At 45.4% G+C, this 20,064-nt stretch overlaps 1 protein-coding gene across 1 annotated transcript in view; it reads right to left on the bottom strand.

Moving 5' to 3' along the window:
- LOC121289689 (inactive pancreatic lipase-related protein 1-like) overlaps positions 1 to 8,992 on the bottom strand; it is a 31,750-nt gene extending 22,758 nt beyond the window's left edge. The window contains exons 1-2 of the mRNA XM_041209314.1: positions 8,977 to 8,992; positions 5,759 to 5,931 (exon numbers count right to left, since the gene is read on the bottom strand). Coding sequence (XP_041065248.1) covers positions 5,759 to 5,931; positions 8,977 to 8,992 — 189 coding nt within the window. The remainder of the gene's footprint in view (positions 1 to 5,758; positions 5,932 to 8,976) is intronic.
- Between the last annotated feature and the right edge of the window lie 11,072 nt (positions 8,993 to 20,064).

Genomic DNA, 20,064 nt, shown 5'->3' with positions numbered 1-20,064 from the left:
CTCCCAAAAGAAGCAGAAAAAAATAGCCAAAGAAAGCTCCAGAAAAAAGACCCGGAAGCTGAAGGCAGAGATTTTACTGTCACTGAAGACTCCATTGAATCTCCCTGGGGCATCCAGCTTCGAAGTGTAGAGTCGACAGAATGTGCAAAGGTGAGCTAAATCTTTTAAAGTTCCAGGCTGCAGCTAGTCCTGAGACCCCTTTCACTAATTCAGTGTCAGAAGTGAAACCCGCCACTAAAATCCAATTACTAAGTCGGAGCCTCAACATGTGGCCTCTGAGTCTATAAAGAAGATAAAGTAATTAAATCTCTTGGGAACATTGCAACTGTGCAACTCAGAAAACAATCTATGATGCTTAAGTTTGAATTTGAATGCCTCATTACTCAGCAAAGCAAACCACGGAACCAAAGAAGCTGGCTGGCAGACAGCCAACCCAGGCAGCCATCATTAAAGATTCTTTTTTAAGAAATGCCCCATCACCATTTTGCAGAGCCTGTAAAAACTGACAAATGCGGGAACCCCCTTTGTCTCTGAGTCAATGGTGACACCATCTTAAAAGTCCGTAAGCTCTTAAAGCTGCACATACACTTTTAAAAATTTCAACACGGCTCACAATTCCATACTTCCAGCTCAATTTGGACTAACCCAAGGCCCAGACCAAATCACAAAATTTGGATCTTTGGAGGAAAAGATTATTAAGATACAGCACCATTTCAGGTTTACATAAAAATTCAGAAGAAGAGTGGGTGAACACATTGTTTTACTTGATAGGCCCAATTGCAGACAACATCATTGTAAGCCAGGGAATTAATAAATCATCCACCAAATTCAAGGAGGTACTAAAACCTTTTGACATTTATTTTAATTTAAGAAGTAACAAAATACTATAGAGAACCAAATTAAATAAGAGAGTCCAACTGCCAGGGGAAACCATCGATTCATCCATAACTGATCTCTATAGGATTGCAGAAGGTTGTGAATACAGAGATTTAAAGTCTGAACTTATCAGAGACAGAATAATGGCGGGAGTAAGAGATGATGTGCACTCTGACTTCTACAAGCTAAGGATGATCTAACCCTGGAAAAGGCAATCCAGATTGATAGTCAGAACTCCATGAGCAGCACAGGGCAGAACAATCTTAAGGGGAGAGTACAACACATGGTGCAGAGGCCAACCACAAGGACACAGTGACACTCAGTCAGGGAAAGCAATTCCCAAACCACCTAGCAGAGCGACCTTGCTAGTCCCTGTGGAGTAAAGTGCCCTCACAGAAGAGATTAATGTCCTGCGAGTACAGCCCAATGCTTCCACTGCAACACAATTGGACACTATGGCAAAAGTGTGCAAGGCAAGAACTCTGAATTGCATGGGAGGCCTTAAGATAATCTATGATGTCGAAACTGCAGGCCCAGAAGATCTTGGCCTCTCATTTTGGAATGTAGACATTTCTGTCAATGGCCCTCTAACACATTTTAAATTAGGTAAAGGAGACAGTATGACTGTCCTGTTGAGCAGGGAGCCATGACTGAAAGACCTCTGGCTTTGGGCAATAGACACACCACTTTACAAGCCCTGAGGAATCCAACTTCTAGTCATTGGTTTGATCCTGGAACCACTGGGGTATGGCGGCAAACAGATCTTCAAGCTGATGTGTGTCATCCAGAACCAGCCTTTTCGCTCCTGAGCAGGGATGCGTGAGTAGCTTTGAATCTCCTCAAGACGGCAGATGATGTCGAGACAACCTCTCATTAACCACACAGAACTGCACGTTCCAGAGTACTCAAAACAAAAAGTGCGTATCCTGACTAGAGCTTCAGATCCGAACTCGCTTTTCTCCTTGCAGAGAAGGTTTATCCATTCTCATTGCAAGTCCCAGAAAACCCTCAGTGGTCAGGCTAGTCAACCATCCTTAAGATAACCAAGGCACCTCCAATGGAAGTGGTGCAAGAGAGAGATCAGCAGACTGAGAAGCCTCTACCTCCAGTCCTGACGATGGGACAGCTGGTCAACACGGTGACCACTGTGCATACACTGCAGCTCCTAGCCAGCATGCCACAACTACAAGAGAGGCTGGAACCTGGTAGCAGTTGCCCACGGCTGACAACTAAAAGCAGAGGTAAGCGTACCACTAAACCATCTTCTCACCATGAGAACAGTCTTCCTCAGCCACAGAAGACACCAAAATGGCCTACCCAGAGAAAGGAGAAGAGAAGGAAGCAACAAGGAGATGAACACAATGTTGGTCCACTCCACAAGAAATGAGTTAGAGTAGCAGCAACTATCGATTAACACAACAACCGAACTGACCAAGCGCATTCAGCACGAAGGAATGGAAGAAAAGAGGGAAAGTGTATCCAGATGCCAGCTCTACCTCCAGAGCAACAAGGAGAACCAGCAACGACAGAGCCTAATGCTCCTCTGACAGAGCAGTGAACGAGATATGGAAGCATTATAACTCTTCCAGATCACCTGAATCTCTAACTTCAAGGACTTGAAGTGAGGGAAGATTGAGTAATAATAATGTAGTAACAGTGATATCGTGGTAACAACAATGTAAATACGAACATACAAATTAGGGGCAGGAGTAGGTGACTATTAACAATGTGAGACAAAGTAAACCAGTGTAACTCCATATATTGGATAAAGACCTGGGGGGAGGTGTAGTATTAGGGTCTGGCACATACAAGGTTAATGTGGTACTGAGTACAGTACCACAACACAGTGATGTAAGAAGGCACATGACCCAGACCCAGGGGTCAGTGCGGTGTTGAGCAATTTGTGTATAGGCCCATCCATGGAGAAGCTTCCTTCAGAGACAATACTCTGTAACCAACACCCTCCCAACACAGCGCTCCCTCAGTACTGACCCTCTAACAGTGCAGCACTTCCTCAGTACTGTACTGGTGAATATAATGTGTCCTCTGCCTCAGCGTCAGGAAAATATAATAATTTTCATAATGTTATTGGAATTTATTGTAAGGATAGGAATAGTCAATGTGGGCTGGGTAGAGGGTAACATGACTGTTAGAGACAGCTGGTCTGAAGCCTTTGGTGTAAGAATGCAAGCTAAGTTTCAAATGTTCAATAGGTAAATATGGTTGAAGTTGCAGAATGTGAGGTGTAAAAGGAAAATTAGCATTTTTAGATAGACCCGAGTAGTGAATTTCAAAGAGGTGGGAAGGTGTTACACTTAGCCAACAGAGGCTAAGCCAAACAGTGTGTTTATTTTCCCAAAGCTCACTGCTAAAATTGATACTATGAAATATTTTTATTATTAGAAAAGACATATTGGGACAATGGCATTTTGTATTGAAAAGGGAGAAATCTGTATAAAGGAGATGAGGGTGTGTATAGGAAAGAAGATCTAACAAATGTGAAAAGCCTTCAGCCTCTGTGCCCAAACTGCTGTCTGCAAGAACTGAAGTTAAGAAAATTCACTTTGAATTCGATTATTCAGAGTATTGTGTTACCTTGCCTGGATCTTTTCAAATCTATGTGTTTTTACTGTTGCCTTAATGGAGGTGTAACTGGGAGTTAGATTAACTAGGGGAGCTAGGAGTTATCATAGTAGTAATTTGTAGACCTATGCATGTGCTTAACATTATTTCTTTATTTAATAAATGTTTAATTTAGTTTTGTAAAGACCGTCGAAGCCTCGGTGGCCATCTTTTTACTGAATTCAAAGGCTGCATCTCAAAATAAATACAAATTGCAAATAGTTGTGGCAGCTACTTCAAATTTCCCTCTGGGATTTGAGCAGCTGAGCATTTACCATCGGCTGTGCCATAACAAAATTGAGGGCTCTTTGCGGGATATATTTGCAATTCCTTGATTGGTTTGGAGTTGGTGAATCTTAGGGTTACGAGTAGGGAGCACTTTGAATTCAGGAGTTGATGTGAGGAATTTTAAAGTGGTGAGACTGAGAAAATGGCTATATCCACGGCTAAAACTTTTTTGGAAGTAGAAGCTGTAACTCTGATTGGGTTACAAAAAAAAATCTAAGGGTAAGTTAACAGAGCTGGTGGATAAGTTGCAATTGAGGTTACCTGTAGGGGCAAAGAAAGCAGACATAGTTGATGTGATAGCGAAGCATTTAAAGTTGGAAGTGATACCTGACACTAGTGAGTCACAACTGGAGGTAGCGAGACTTCTGTTAGAAATGAAAAGGCTTGAATTTGAACAAGCAATGGAACTGAGAAATCTTGAATTGGAGGTAAATGAAAAAGAAAAAGAATTGGAAAAGAAAAAAAACTGAAACTAGAGGCAGCAGAAAAGGAAAGGGCATTTCAAAGGGAGCAAGCGAAAAGGCAGGAGAAAGAAAGGAAGCTGGAACTGGAATTCCAGGCAAGAAAGAAGGACAAAGAAAGAGAGGCAAGGGAAAGAGAGAAATAAGGAGAAAGGGAATACCAGCTTAAATGGCTGGAAGTTAAGAAAGAGAGTTTGAGGAAAGTTCTGATGATGAAAAAACCTTTAACTTAAAACCCAGTGGGTGATGTTTAAGCTTGGACAAGCTCTTCCAAAGTTTGAGGAAAGGGATGTCGGAGCATTCTTCATTTCATTTGAGAAGATAGCTAAACAGATGAAATGGCCACAAGAAAGCTGGACATTGTTGTTACAATCCAGGTTGGTGCATAGAGCACATGAGGTTTATGCTTCACTATCAGAAGAAAAGTCAGTGAACTATGATGTGGTTTAAAAAAGGGGGCTATTTTGAGTGCATGTGAGCTGATTCCTGAGGCATACAGGCAGAAACATAGGAATATGAGAGAACAGCCTGGGCAAACTTATATTGGGTGTGGAAGTGTGAAATAAAGGGCAGGATTTTCCCTTCCTTGGGCAGATGCAGCGGGCAGGACTAGGAATGGCAATTAATGGCCAGCAAGTGTGAAACGCGCACTGAGATCCTCAGCACGGTCAGAGTGGGGGGGCGGGGGTGGGGGGGTGGGGGGGTGGCAGGAGGAGCTGCCTCAGGGAGCTGAAGAATTTTACAATGATAAAGCAAAGATTTTAAAAATAATGGAAACGTCCCCACATGTGACTCAGTCACATGAACGGGGACATATTAAAAATGATGTTTAATAGTTTTAATTTTTTAAAATTACTGTCTGAAACCTCATCCCTCCCATGGATGGAGTTTCCTAAAAAATGCGAAGGCCGCTTGGCATACTGTCTCACCCGCCAACCGTAGAGTTGGACAGCAGCGGAAAATACAAATCAATTGATAGGTTAAAGGCCTTAATAGGCCCCTTGATTGTCAGCGGGTGCGCTGCCAACTCTTGCATGGGCCTGCCGAGCGAAATATCATGCGGGTGCGTAATGACATCGGGACACTTGCCTGGACACTGGACTGGAATGATTTCTGTTGATACCAAGGTTTTGTAATTATGCTAATGTATGCATCTGGTAATGTAATAGTGTAATAAATAAATATAGGAATTAATGTAAGATGGGTTCAGAAAATGAAGCTGTCTTTTTAAATTATGACAGTTCATTTTTTTAGTGAAGGGGGTGTCAGGAAAATATAATAATTTTCACAATGTTATTGGAATTTATTGTCAGGATCAGAATAGTGTGTGTGTGTGTGTGTGTGTGTGTGTGTGTGTGCCTTAATTGAATTAGAAACAGCTGGTCTGAAGGCTTTGGTGTAAGAATACAAGGTAGGTTTGAAATGTTAAATAGGTAAGCATGGTTGAAATTGTAGAATGTGAGGTGCAAAAGGAAAATTTGCCAGGCTGCCCTTGGTGAAAGTGTCTCTACCTGATAATTGTCTTGGTTCTGCCTGGTGTACAGTAGGAAACGGGTATGGATCTTTTCAGGGCTCCAGGGTAGCTTGTTGCCAGGCCTCTCCTTTGTCCCAGACCATGGATTTCCACTTGGGAAGCAGCCGAGTCTGTCATAGCAAATTTCCGCCGGTTCACTGGAATGTGATGCTGACGGGACATAAGAGAAAAGCAGAGCCAGTGAGAAAGCCGACACGGTACACAGGCTGAAATGTACCCCTCCCAAACTGCCAAATAAAACTACTGCAGTGTGAGTCACATGCCACAGACTGAGGGCAGCATGTCACAGGCTGCAGTATACCTACAGTCTGTATCACATGAGATAATATTACTGTCACAGTGTACAGTACCAGATTTCAACAGCTGGTACATCTTGCATGTTTTCCTATAACAGATTGGCATAAAATATCAGAGTTTGTGATACCAGAACAACAGCTTATATTGATAGAGCACCTTCAACACAGTAAAATATCCCAAAACACTTCACAAAATTATTAGAAAACAAAACTTGGACACTAGGCTACAGGGCAGATAAGCAAAAGGTTAGATAAAGTGATAGGTCTAAAGCTATCGGTCTGCATTATCCTTTATCACTCAGTGTGATATCCAACCTCAGCCCTTCACAAAAGCAATAGGTGTTTTCACTAAATATGTCTTTGAAGGGAAGGTATTTCATGAGGACAGTGTAGAGGGAGCTTTACTGTGTATCTAACCCCGTGCTGTACCTGTCCTGGGAGTGTTTGATGGGGACAGTGTAGAGGGAGCTTTACTCTGTATCTAACCCCGTGCTGTACCTGTCCTGGGGGTGTTTGATGGGGACAGTGTAGAGGGAGCTTTACTCTGTATCTAACACTGTGCTGTACCTGTCCTGGGGGTGTTTGATGGGGACAGTGTAGAGGAAGCTTTACTCTGTATCTAACCCCATGCTGTACCTGTCCTGGGGGTGTTTGATGGGGACAGTGTAGAGGGAGCTTTACTCTGTATCTAACCCCGTGCTGTACCTGTCCTGGGAGTGTTTGATGGGGACAGTGTAGAGGGAGCTTTACTCTGTATCTAACACTGTGCTGTACCTGTCCTGGGAGTGTTTGATGAGGACAGTAGAGAGAGCTTTACTCTGTACCTAACCCTGTGCTGTACCTGTCCTGGGAGTGTTTGATGGGGACAGTGTAGAGGGAGCTTTACTCTGTATCTAACCCTGTGTTGTACCTGTCCTGGGAGTGTTTGATGGGGACAGTGTAGAGGGAGCTTTACTCTGTATCTAACCCTGTGCTGTACCTGTCCTGGGAATGTTTGATGGGGACAGTGTAGAGGGAGCTTTACTCTGTATCTAACCCCGTGCTGTATCTGTCCTGGGAGTGTTTGATGGGGACAGTGTAGCGTAGGCTTTACTCGGTATCTAACTCTGTGCTGTACCTGTCCTGGGAGTGTTTGATGGGGACAGTGTAGAGGGAGCTTTACTCTGTATCTAACCCCTGTTGTACCTGTCCTGGGAGTGTTTGATGGGGACAGTGTAGAGGGAGCTTTACTCTGTATCTAACCCCGTGCTGTACCTGTCCTGGGAGTGTTTGATGGGGACAGTGTAGAGGGAGCTTTACTCTGTATCTAACCCCGTGCTGTACCTGTCCTGGGAGTGTTTGATGGGGACAATGTAGAGGGAGCTTTACTCTGTATCTAACCCCGTGCTGTACCTGTCCTGGGAGTGTTTGATGGGGACAGTGTAGAGGGAGATTTACTCTGTATCTAACCCCGTGCTGTACCTGTCCTGGGAGTGTTTGATGGGGACAGTGTAGAGGGAGCTTTACTCTGTATCTAACCCTGTGCTGTACCTGTCCTGGGAGTGTTTGATGAGGACAGTAGAGAGAGCTTTACTCTGTATCTAACCCCGTGCTGTATCTGCCCTGGGAGTGTTTGATGAGGACAGTAGAGAGAGCTTTACTCTGTATCAAACCCTGTGCTGTACCTGTGCTGGGAGTGTTTGATGGGGATAGTGTAGAGAGAGCATTACTCTGTATCTAACCCTGTGTTGTACCTGTCCTGGGAGTGTTTGACGGGGACAGTGTAGAGGGAGCTTTACTCTGTATCTAACACTGTGCTGTACCTGTCCTGGGAGTGTTTGATGGGGACAGTGTAGAGGGAGCTTTATTCTGTATCTAACCTCGTGCTGTACCTGTCCTGGTAATTTTACTTTTAAATTATTTGTTCTTGGAATAGGGATATCATTAGACAAGGTCACCCATTCCAAGTAGCCCTTAGACCACCAAGTGTTTTGAGCCACTGATAGCCCAGGTTGGCTTTGGTTTCCTTCCTTAAAGGATGTGAGGATACTGGTTGATTTATGCAATGTTCGGGCAATTTTCAGTCACGCTCCTGGTGAATTCAATTCCCCAACTTTTGCCCTGGTGAGATTTGAGCTTGTCACTTCCGAGTGAGTAATGCACTATCAGAAGCACCAGGATAATGTTCCCACTCTTTGACCGAGAGTGTAGAGAGAACATTCCCATAAAGAAGAATGTTTCCTTACCATTGGCCTGGCTGAGAACGAATACCAGGGGAAGGAGCACTGCAGGAAGCCATAGCCTCAGCATCTGAAAGAGAAATCGAGCCACCAGGATGATCAGAGAACCAAGCTTTACTGCCTGCAATATTCCTCATTTAGAAAATTACCATCGTCTTTAAAAACATATCTTTGCAACGTCAGTACACGGACACTTATGGGAGGCACTGAGTTATTACACAGGGCCTCATTAATTCATTTTTATTGTTAATGCTCCGAATCTAAGAGAGTGCTAGTCACCTGTCAGATTAGTAACTAGCCCCTGCTCAACTGTAACTCCTTCCAGATGCGTTGTGAGAATTCTCTCTTCCTGAACTCCTGGCCGTGTTCAAATCCAAACTCATCACCCTCCCTCAGGCTGCACAACCCTTCGTCCTCATATCTCTTAATGTTCACCTCCTCAGTCCTCACCTCCCTCCATCCTCACCTCCCTCAGTCCTCACTTCCTGCTCTCCTCACCTCCCTCAGTCCTCACTTCCCACTCTCCTCACTTCCCTCAGTCCTCACCTCCCTCCATCCTCACCTTCCTCAGTCCTCACTTCCCTCTCTCCTCACTTTCCTCAGTCCTAACCTCTCTCAATCTTCACCTTCATCACCCTCAGTCCTCATCTCCCTTCATCCTCACCTTCCTCAGTCCTTACCTCCTTCAATCTTCATTTTCACCACCCTCTGTCTTCACCTCCCTCCATCCTCACCTTCCTCTGTCTTCACCTTCCTCTGTCTTCACCTCCCTCAGTCCTCACCTCCCACCATCTTCGCCTTCCTCAATCTTCATCTCCCTCCATCCTCACCTTCAATTTTTACCTCCCTCAATCCACACTTCCCTCAGTCCTCACATCCATCAGTCCTCAGCTCCTCCCTTATGTAGGATAATGTGAAGTTGTTCACTTTGGTAGAAAGAATAAAAAAGCAGAGTATTACTTAAACAGAGAACGATTGCATAATTCTGAGGTGCAGAGGGATCTAGGTGTTCTAGTACATGAGTCACACAAAATGAGTATGCAGGTACAGCAAGTAATTAAGAAAGCTAATGGAATGCTATCCCTTATTACAAGAGGATTTGAACAAAAAAGTAAGGACGTTAAGCTTCAGTTATACAGGGCACTGGTGAGACAGCACCTCGAATACTGTGTGCAGTTTTGGTCTCCTTATTTAAGGAAGGATGTAAATGCATTGGAGGCGGTTCAGAGGAGGTTTACTAGATTGATACCTAGAATGAATGGGTTGTCTTATGAGGAAAGGTTGTACAGACTGGGCTTGTTTCCACTGGAGTTTAGAAGAGTGAGGGGTGATTTGATTGAAGTATACAAGATCCTGAAGGGCCTTGGCAAGGTGGACGTGGAAAGGATGTTTCCTCTTGTGGATGATTCCAGAACTCGGGGGCACTGTTTTAAAATTAGGGGTCGCCCATTTAGGACAGAGATGAGGAGAATTTTTTTCTCTCAGTGAGTTGGGCGACTTTGGAACTCTTTGCCTCAGAAGGCGGTGGGGCGGGGTCATTGGATATTTTTAAGGCAGATGTAGATAGATTCTTGTTAGGCAAGGGAATCAAAGGTTATCGGGGTTAGATGGGAATGTGGAAATCGAAACTCAAACAGATCAGCCGTGATCTTATTGAATTGCGGAGCAGACTCGAAGGCTGAATGGCCTACTCCTATTCCTATTTCTTATGCTCTTGTGTTTCCATCCTCACCTCCCTCAGACCTCACCTTCCTCAGTCCTCACTTCCCTCCATCCTTATCTCCATGGGCCCTCACCTACGTCAAACCTCATTCCCTCCATCCTCACCTCCCCATCCTCATCTCCAGTCCTCACCTCCCTCCATCCTCACCTCCCTCAGTCCTCACCTCCCTCTATCCTCATTCCCTCAGTCCTCACCTTCCTCAGTGCTCACCTTCCTCAGTCCTCACTTCCCTCCATCCTCACCTCCCTCAGTCCTCACCTTCCTCAGTCCTCACTTCCCTCCATCCTTATCTCCGTCGGCACTCACCTCCGTCAAACCTCATTCCCTCCATCCTCACCTCCCACATCCTCATCTCCAGTCCCCACCTCCCTCCATCCTCACTTCCCTCAGTCCTCACCTCTCTCCATCTTCGCCCCCTCCCTCTATCCTCACCTCCCTCCATCCTCACCTCCTTCAGTGCTCACTTCCATCCTCACCTCCCTCCATCCTCACCTCCCTCATTGCTCACCTCCCTCCATCCCAACCTCCCTCCACCCCACCTCCCTACATCCTTACCTCCGTCAAACCTCACCTCTCTTCATCCCCACCTCCCTCCACCCCACCTCCCTCCATCCTCACCTCCCTCAGCCCTCACATCCCTCCACCCCACCTCCTTCCACCCTCACCTCACTTAGCCCTCACTTCCCTCTTACGTTAATTTTCATATTCTTTCTTCAGAAACAAAAGGTTAGAAATTGCTTTCGATGATGCCAATGGAAGCTGATAAAACTCAAGTAGTCCACTCCAATCTTTATTTTGCTATTCGCCATGTCATCTCTCACATTCATTCCAAATTATAGAATCATAGAATGATGCAACACAGGAGACCATTGGGCCTATCATGCCTATTCTAGGTCTATCCAATTAGTCCCACTCTCCTGCTCCTTCCCAATAGACCTGCTTCTCCTCTTCAAGTATTTCTTCAATTTCATTTTGAAAGTTACAAGTGAATCTGCTCCCACTGTCCTTTCAGAGAGGTCATTCCTGATCACAATAGCTCTCGGAGTTTTGCCTCATCTCTACTCTGGTTCTTTTGTTATTGATCATAAATCTGTAGTCCCTGGTTACCAGCTCTCCTGCTGTTTCAACTATCGACCTCAAGCCTTCCCTGTCCTCTCAAGTCGTAACAAAGCTGTTTTTGAGTCATACGTAAAAGTGACATATGTAACAGGTAAGAGGTGAAACATTAAATACAGTAACTCACCATCTCCAAGGCACTGACACAGGCGTGCTCAGTGTTGCCCACTGCTGCTCTCTCAACCTTTATATATACTCTCCTTGATTTCCCAATCATTACAAATATCAGGTTAAAATGTGGGAAGTGTGCACCTGTACTCTGGAGAATGCCAAGCACATAACATAGACCTTTCACTGTCGTTCCCACACGGTCAGGAGTCCAGTCCAATTAACACCCCACTTTTAACCCCTTGCCAGGCAACAGCAGGGTAAGCAAAGGTCAGCAAGGGGTGATGCTTAACATAACAGCAAGGTGGCATTCATCCAATCCATCTAGTTGCCCGAAAACTCATTGCGAGCAGTGGGGCAAAGGCAGGGTTGAAGCCCAAGCTCCTGGAGTCAGAGTTTTGGGTTGGCATTATAGGGTTCACAGAATCACAGAATCCCACAGTGCAGAAGAGGCCCTTCGGCCCATCGAGTCTGCACCAACACGTGAGAAACACCTGACCTACCTTCCTAACCCCATTTACCAGCACTTGGCCCAGAGCCTTGAATGTTATGACGTGCCAAGTGCTCATCCAGGTACATTTTAAAGGATGTGAGGCAAACCGCCTCCACCACCCTCCCAGGCAGCACATTCCAGGTTGTTGCCACCCTCTGGGTAAAAAAGTTTTTCCTCACATCCACCCCTAAACCTCTTGCCTCTCACCTTGAACTTATGTCCCCTCGTGACTGACCCTTCAGCTAAGGGAAACAGCTGCTCCCTATCCACCCTGTCCATGCTCCTCATAATCTCGTACATCTCGATCAGATTGCCCTCAGTCTTCCCTGCTTCAATGAAAACAACCCAAGTCTATCCAACCTCTCTTCATAACTTAAACGTTTCATCTCAGGCAACATCCTGGTGAATCTCCTCTGCACCACCTCCAGTACAATCACATCCTTCCTATAATATGGCGACCAGAACTGCACACAGTACTCCAGCTGTGGCCTCACCAAGGTTCTATACAACTCCAACATGACCTCCCTACTTTTGTAATCTATGCTTCAATTGATAAAGGCAAGTGTCCCAAATGCCTTTTTCACCACCCCACTAACATGCCCCTCCGCCTTCAGAGATCTATGGACACACACGACAAGGTCCCTTTGTTCCTCAGAACTTCCTAATGTCATGCCGTTCATCGAATACTTCCCTGTCAAATTACTCCTTCCAAAGTGTATCACCTCATACTTTTCAGGGTTAAATTCCATCTGCCACTTATCTGCCTATTTGACCATCCCACCTATATCTTCCTGTAGCCCAAGACAGTCAACCTCACTGTTAACCACCTGGCCAATCTTTGTGTCATCTGCAAACTTACTAATCCTACCCCATCACATAGTTATCTATGTCATTTATATAAATGACGAATAATAGGGGACCGAGCACAGATCCCTGTGGTACGCCACTGGACACTGGCTTCCAGTCACCAAAGTATCCTTCTGTCATCACCCTCTGCCTCCTACAACTAAGCTAATTTTGAATCCACCTTATCAAATTACCCTGTATCCCTTGTGCATTTGCCTTCTTTATAAGTCTCCCATGTGGGACCTTGTCAAAGGCTTTGCTGAAATCCATATAAACTACATTAACTACACTACCCTCATCTACACACCTGGTCACCTCCTCAAAAAATTCAATCAAATTTGTTAGGCATGACCTCCCTCTGACAAAGCCATGCTGACTATCCCTGATCAAACCTTGCCTCTCCAAGTGGAGATAGAGACTCTCCTTCAGAAATTTCTCCAATAGTTTCCCTACCACTGACGTGAGACTCACTGGACCGTAGTTCCCTGGCTTATCTCTACAACCCTTCTTAAATAGCAGAACCACATTATCTGTTCTCCAGTCCTCTGGCACCTCCCCTGTGGCCAGAGAGGAATTAAAAATTTGGGTCAGAGCCCCTGCGATCTCCTTCCTTGCCTCCCTCAGCAGTCTGGGACACAAATCATCTGGAACTGGAGATTTGTCCACTTTTAAGCCTGCCATCACCTCCAATACTTTGTCACTCCCTATATCAATTTGCTTAAGAACCTCGCAGCCTCTCTCCCCAAGTTCGATACCTTCATCCTCATTCTCTTGAGTGAAGTATTCATTCAACACTCTAGCGATGTCCTCTGGCTCCACCCATAGATTGCCCCCTTGGTCCCTTATGGGACCTACTCTTTCCCTGGTTATCCTCTTCCCATTGATATGCTTATAGAATATCTTGGGATTTTCCCTACTTTTACAAGCCAGATCTTTCTCATATCCTCACTTTGCTCTCCGAATTGCTTCCTTAAGCTCCACCCTACACTTTCTGTACTTCATTAATACCTCCGCTGATTTGCTTCCCTTGTACCTGCTAAAAGCCTCTCTTTTCCTTCTCATCGTAACCTGAATATCTCTGGTCATCCATAGTTCTCTGGGCTTGTTACTCCTTCCTATCACCCTAGAGGGAACATGTTGAGCCTGTACCCTCCCCATTTCCTTTTTGAACGCCCCAAAATGCTCTTCTGTAGATTTCCCCACAAGTAGCTGTTCCCAGTCTACCTTGGCCAGATCCTGCCTTATTTTACTAAAATCCACTCTCCCCCTACCCAAAACACTTTTTTGCAACTTGTCTACTTCTTTGTCCATAACAAACTTAAACTGTACCATGTTGTGGTCGCTATCACTAAAATGGTCCCCCACCACTACCTCGGCCACCTGTCCGGCTTCATTCCTCAGAATTAGGTCCAGCAATGCGCCGTCCCTTGTTGGACCCTCTACATATTGACCTATAAAGTTTTCCTGTACACATTTCAAGAAATCCACTCCATCCAAGCCCTTAACACTATGTCTATCTCAATTAATGTTGGGAAAGTCGAAATCACCTAATATAATTACCCTATTGTTATTGTTTTTACACACCTCCGCAAATTGTACACATATTTGCTCCTCAATTTCCCTCTGACTATCTGGGGTCTATAATAAACACCTAACAATGTGGCTGCCTCTTTTTTATTCCTAAGCTCTACCCACAAAGCTTCATTCAATGCCACCTCCACGATATCATCTCTCCTTACTGCAGTAACTGATTCCTTAACTAATAATGCAACACCTCCTCCTCTTTTACCCCCTCCCCTGTCTCGCCTGAAGATTCTATATCTCAGAATGTTGAGCTGCCAATCCTGCCTCTCCCTCAACCATGTCTCAGTGATAGCTACTATATCACAATTCCACATGTCAATCCTCACCCTTAACTCATCCATTCTTCCTGTAATACTCCTGGCATTAAAGTAGAGGCCATCCAGCCTTGCCTTACTCCCTTGAAACTTAATGCAGCTGTACTCCTTCTGGCTTGATTGTTTTACTGTATTATGATGTGTCCCTATTCTGTTAACATTCTGTGTCCCCTCCCCCTGCCAAATTAGCTTAAACTTCTCCCAACAGCACTAGCAAACCCACCCACAAGGATGTTCGTCCCGCTCTGGTTCAGATGTAGACCATCCCGCTTGTACAGGTCCCACCTTCCCCAGAAACGGTCCCGGTGATCCAGGAATCTAAAACCCTCCCTCCTGCACCAACTCTTAAGACATGAATTCATCTGCGCTATTCTCCTACTTCTGAGCTCACTGGCACATGGCACTGAGAGTAATCCAGAGATTACAACCCAAGAGGTCTTGCTTTTTAGTCTACTGCCTAACTCCCTGAATTCTTGATGCAAGACTTCATCCCTCTTTCTACCTATGTCATTGGTACCAAAATGTACAATGACCTCTGCCTTATCACCCTCCCCCTTCAGGATTACCTGAAGCCATTCAGTGACATCCCAAACCCTGGCACCAGGGAGGCAAGATACCATCCTGGAGTCACGTTGACAGCCACAGTAGCGCCTATCTGTTCCCCTGACTATAGAATCCCCTATTACTATTGCTCTTCCTCTCTTCCTCCCATCCTGTACAGACAGGCTGCTTGTGGTGCCAGAAGCATGGCTCTGTCTGCACTCCCTGGAGGAACCAGTGCCCTAATCAGCCTCCAAAATGGAATAACGATTTGCGAGTGGGACCCTGAACTACCTGACTGGTCTGTTTCTCTTGGACTGCCTGGTGGTCACCCATTCCCTTCCTTTCTCAAGTCCCTTCAGCTGCGGTGTGACCACCTCTCTCAACATGCTATCCACAACGCTGGTTGGAGGAGATTACCAAGAGAGGGATGGAGCCAGGCCATGGAAAGGTTTAAATAAGAGAGTAAAAAATTTAAATCAAGGCATTATCAGCCTGGGAGTCCATGTAGGTCGGTGAACTTAAGGGTTAACAAGTGAACAATATTTGGCAGGAGTTAAGGTATGAATAGCAGAGTTTTGGGTGACCCCAAGGGAGGGTGGAAAATAGGAAGTCAGTTAGGAGAGCATTGGACTCATTGAGTCTAGAGTTCATAAGGACATGGAGGAGGCTTTCAGCAATTGGAACTGTATTGTTCCAATTTTCGCTTATGTGTTAAAGTAGTATTGAGCAGAGGTGGGCGATGTTATAGAGGTGTAAGTAGGCAGCCTTTGTGAGGCCAGTGTAAAAGATAAGGCTGAAACATTCGCAACAATTTTCAGCCAGAAGTGCCGAGTGGATGATCCATCTTGGCCTCCTCCAGAGGTCCCCTAAATTCGATTCACTCCATGTGATATCAATAAGTGGCTAAAGGCACTGGATACTGCAAAGGCTATGGGTCCTGACAACATTCCGGCAATAGTACTGAAGACTTGCGCTCCAGAACTTGCCATGCCCCTAGCCAAGCTACAGCTACAACAATGGCATCTACCCAGCTATGTGGAAAATTGCCCAGGTATATCCTGCACACAAAAAGCAGGGCAAATCCACTTTGGCCAATTACTGCCCCATCAGTCTACTCTTGATCATCAGTAAAGTGATGGAAGGTATCATCAACATTGCTATCAAACAGCACCTACTCAGCAATAACCTGCTCACTGATGCCCAGTTTGGGTTCCGCAGGGCCACTCAGCTCCTGACCTCATTGCAGCCTTGGTTCAAACATGGGACAAAAAGGCTGAACTCAAGAGATGAGGTGCGAGTGACTGCCCTTGACATCAAGGCAGCATTTGACAGAGTGTGGTATCAAGGAGCCCTAGCAAAACTGGAGTCAATGGGAATCAGGGGGGAACCTCTCCACTAGTTGCAGTCATACTTAGCACAAAGGAGGATGGTTGTGGTTGTTGGAGGTCAGTCATCTCAGCTCCAGGGTAACACTGCAGGAGTTCCTTAGGGTAGTGTCCTTGTCCCAACCATCTTTAGCTGCTTCATCAATGACCTTCCTTCCAACATAAGGTCAGTATTGGGATGTTCGCTGATGATTGCACAATGTTCAGCATCATTCACAACTCCTCAGATACTGAAGCGGCCCACGTCCAAATGCAGCAAGACCTGGAACAATATTCAAGCTTGGACTGCGGATACCATTGACCAGAAACTGAACAGGACTAGCCATATAAACACGGTGGCTACAAGAACAGGTCAGAAGCTATGAATTCTGCAGTGAGTAACTCACCTCCTGACTCCCCAAAGCCTGTCCACCATCTACAATGCACAAGTCAGGTATGTGATGAATGCTCTTCACTTGCTTGGATGAGTACAGCTCCCATAACACTCAAGGAGCTTGATACCATCCAGGGCAAAGCAACACACTTGGTTGGCCCTCAGTCATCACCTCAAATATTCAGCCCCTCCACCACCAATGCACAGTGGCAGCAGAGTGTACCATCAAAAAGATGCACTGTAGAAGCTCATCAAGGCTCCTTCAACAGCAGCTTCCAACCATGCAACCACTACCATCCAGAAGGTCAAGGATGGCAGATAGATGGGAACACCACCACCTGGACGTCCCCCTCCAAGCCACACACCAGCCTGACTTGGAAATATTTTGCTGTTCCTTCACTGTCGCTGGGTCAAAATCCTGGAACTCCCTTCCTAACAGCACTGTGGGTGTACCTATGCCATAGGTACTGCAGTGGTAAAAGAAGGCAGCTCATCACCACCTTCTCAAGGGCAACTAGGGATGGGCAATAAATGCTGGCCCCACCAGCAACACCCACATCCCAAAAAATGAATGAATAAGTTTCTGAACAATCTGACTCAGCCTGAAACACTATCTGGGGAAAGGAATTGACTTAATGGTTGACAGAGAAAATTTGATCCAATATTACGTGAATAGGTTAATTATTAATTCTAGTTAATTATATTGACTAACATTTTCCAGTTATCAATAATAACACATTTTTCTTTCCTATGTGACATGTTTTCATTTAATCATCCTGTAAAGCACCACCAGTAACCTTGGGAGATAAATAAAATAAATATCCTGACTTTTTAATTGGTATTTTCTCTTACACAGTGACATCTTGGCTGATCAATTATTCCCTACAGTGGGCAAAATGTCAGTGATACAGGTGGGGAAAACAGTTTGGGATGTGTGGAACTAGGAGGTTACACATTATGGGGTATTGGGGCTCCCTCTCATGTGATAGACATGTAATATGAAGGGTTCTCCTCAAACATACTGAGACACAACTGATGGTGCAGTAGCAATAATTTAGGGTTAAAAGCAAAATACTAGGGACGCTGAAAATCTCAAATAAAACCAGAAAATGCTGAAAAAACTCAGCATGTCTGGCAGCACCTGTGGAGAGAGAAATAGAGTTAACATTTCGAGTCTGTATGACTCTTCTTCAGAGCTAAAAATAGAAATGTGATAATTTAGTGTTATTTTGTATGGGAAAGATGGGCTGAATGGCCTCCCATCCCTCGAATTATTGTGCTGTTGTGAGCTCCCGGTGACCGTTAACATTGGCCAACCCTGAACAAAGGGCCATTTCCAGGGGTCTGTGAGCTGTGCTTCCTGAGCTCATGTGTGGCTCCCCAGCTTTTTAATAATTAAAGAAATTAGCATAGAAAGGGAGGAGGTTCTAAGTGGTCTGGCAGGCTTAAAAGTAGATAAATCTCCAGGCCCAGATGAAATGTATCCCAGGCTGTTGGGTGAGGCAAGGGAGGAGATAGCAGGGGCACTGGCAATAATTTTCAATACCTCTCTGGCCACAGGAGAGGTGACAGAGGACTGGAGGACAGCCAATGTGGTACCATTATTCAGGAAGGGAGGAAGTGATAAACCAGGGAACTACAGGCCAGTCAGTCTAATCTCAGAGGTGGGGAAACAATTGGAAGTAATTCTGAGGGACAGAATTAATCTACACTTGGAGAGGCAGGGATTAATCAAGGACAGTCAGCAAGGTTTTGTTAAGGGTAGGTCATGTCTGACCAATTTGGTTGAATTTTTCAAAGAGGTGAGCAGCTGTGTACATGAGGGCAATGTATCTGACATAGTCTACTAGGACTTCAGCAAGGCTTTTGATAAGGTCCCACATGGGAGACTGATAACAAAGTTAAGAGCCCATGGGATCCAAGGCAATTAGGCAAATTGGATCCAGAATTGGCTGAGTGGCAGGAAGCAGAGGGTGATGGTTGAGGGGTGTTTTTGCGACTGGATGCCCATGCCCATTGGGGTTCCACAGGGGTCGGTGTTGGGTCCCTTGCTCTGTATGGTATATATAAACAATTTAGACTTGAATGTAGGAGGGTTGATCAGTAAGTTCGCCGATGACACAAAAATAGGTGGGGTGGTAAATAGTGAGGAGGATAGCCTTAGGTTACAGTAGGGCAAAGAGTGCCCTGCAGTCAGCATCGCTGTGAAGCAGTCTGGGAAGAGTGTTCTGCAGCCAACATCGCTGTGAAGCAGTCTGGGAAGAGCGTCATGCAGTCAGCATCACAGTCTGCACTGGAGTGCTGCTTTGGGAGTTTGGTGAGGAGGGAACGAGGTGATCCTTTGAGTACCGTGAGTGCAGTCAGGTAAGTATTTACTACTTTTATCTCTTATAGTTTTTAAGATCTTATTTTGTGGTTCATCGTTTGTAAGGGCTATATTCTGTAACAAAAAGGAGCAGAGAAGAAGGGCCCTAGGGTAATTGATGCTATTTGATATTAAGTATCTTCCAAAAGGTTTAATTTAATTTAAAGGGGTAAATCATGGTGGGAGAGCTCAAAGCCGTGGTGTGCTCCTCCTGCTCTATGTGGGAAGCCGGGGACATTTCCAGTGTCTGGGACCAGCATGTGTGCAGGAAGTGTCTCCAGCTGCAGCTCCTGGTGCTGGAGCAGCGGCTGGGGACACTGTGGAGCATCTGTGAGGTGGAGAGTATCGTGGATAGCGTGTATAGTGAGGTGATCACACCGCAGGCTAAGAGTCCACAGGCAGGAGGGGAATGGATGACCACCAGCAGAGCAAGAGGACTAGGCAGGCAGTGCAGGAATCTCCTGTGGCTATTCCCCATGCAAAACAGATATACTGTTTTGGATACTATTGAGGGGAATGGCCTCTCAGGGGAAAGCAGCAACAGCCAAATTCATTGCAACATGGTGGGCTGTGCTGGACAGGGGAGGAGTAAAAATTGTGGAAATGCAATAGTTATAGGGGATTCAATTGTAAGGTGAATAGATAGGCATTTCTGTGGCCACAAACGAGACTCCAGGATGGTACATTGCCTCCCTGGTTCTAGGGTCAAGGATGTCTCAGAGCGGCTACGGGACATTCTGAAGGAGGAGGGTGAAAAGCCAGTGGTCATGGTACACATTGGTACAAACGGCATAGGTTAAAAAAAAGGGATGAGGTCCTAAAAGCAGAATATAGGGAGTTATGAAGTAAGTTGAAAGTAGGGCCTCAAAGGTAGTGATCTCAGGGTTATGACCATTGCCATGTGCTAGTCAGAGTAGA

The sequence above is a fragment of the Carcharodon carcharias genome, chromosome 17 (assembly GCF_017639515.1).
Source record: "Carcharodon carcharias isolate sCarCar2 chromosome 17, sCarCar2.pri, whole genome shotgun sequence".
In the NCBI taxonomy this organism is placed as follows: domain Eukaryota; kingdom Metazoa; phylum Chordata; class Chondrichthyes; order Lamniformes; family Lamnidae; genus Carcharodon; species Carcharodon carcharias.
Note: the sequence above shows the minus strand (reverse complement) of the source record. Positions and strands in the feature narration are given on the sequence as shown.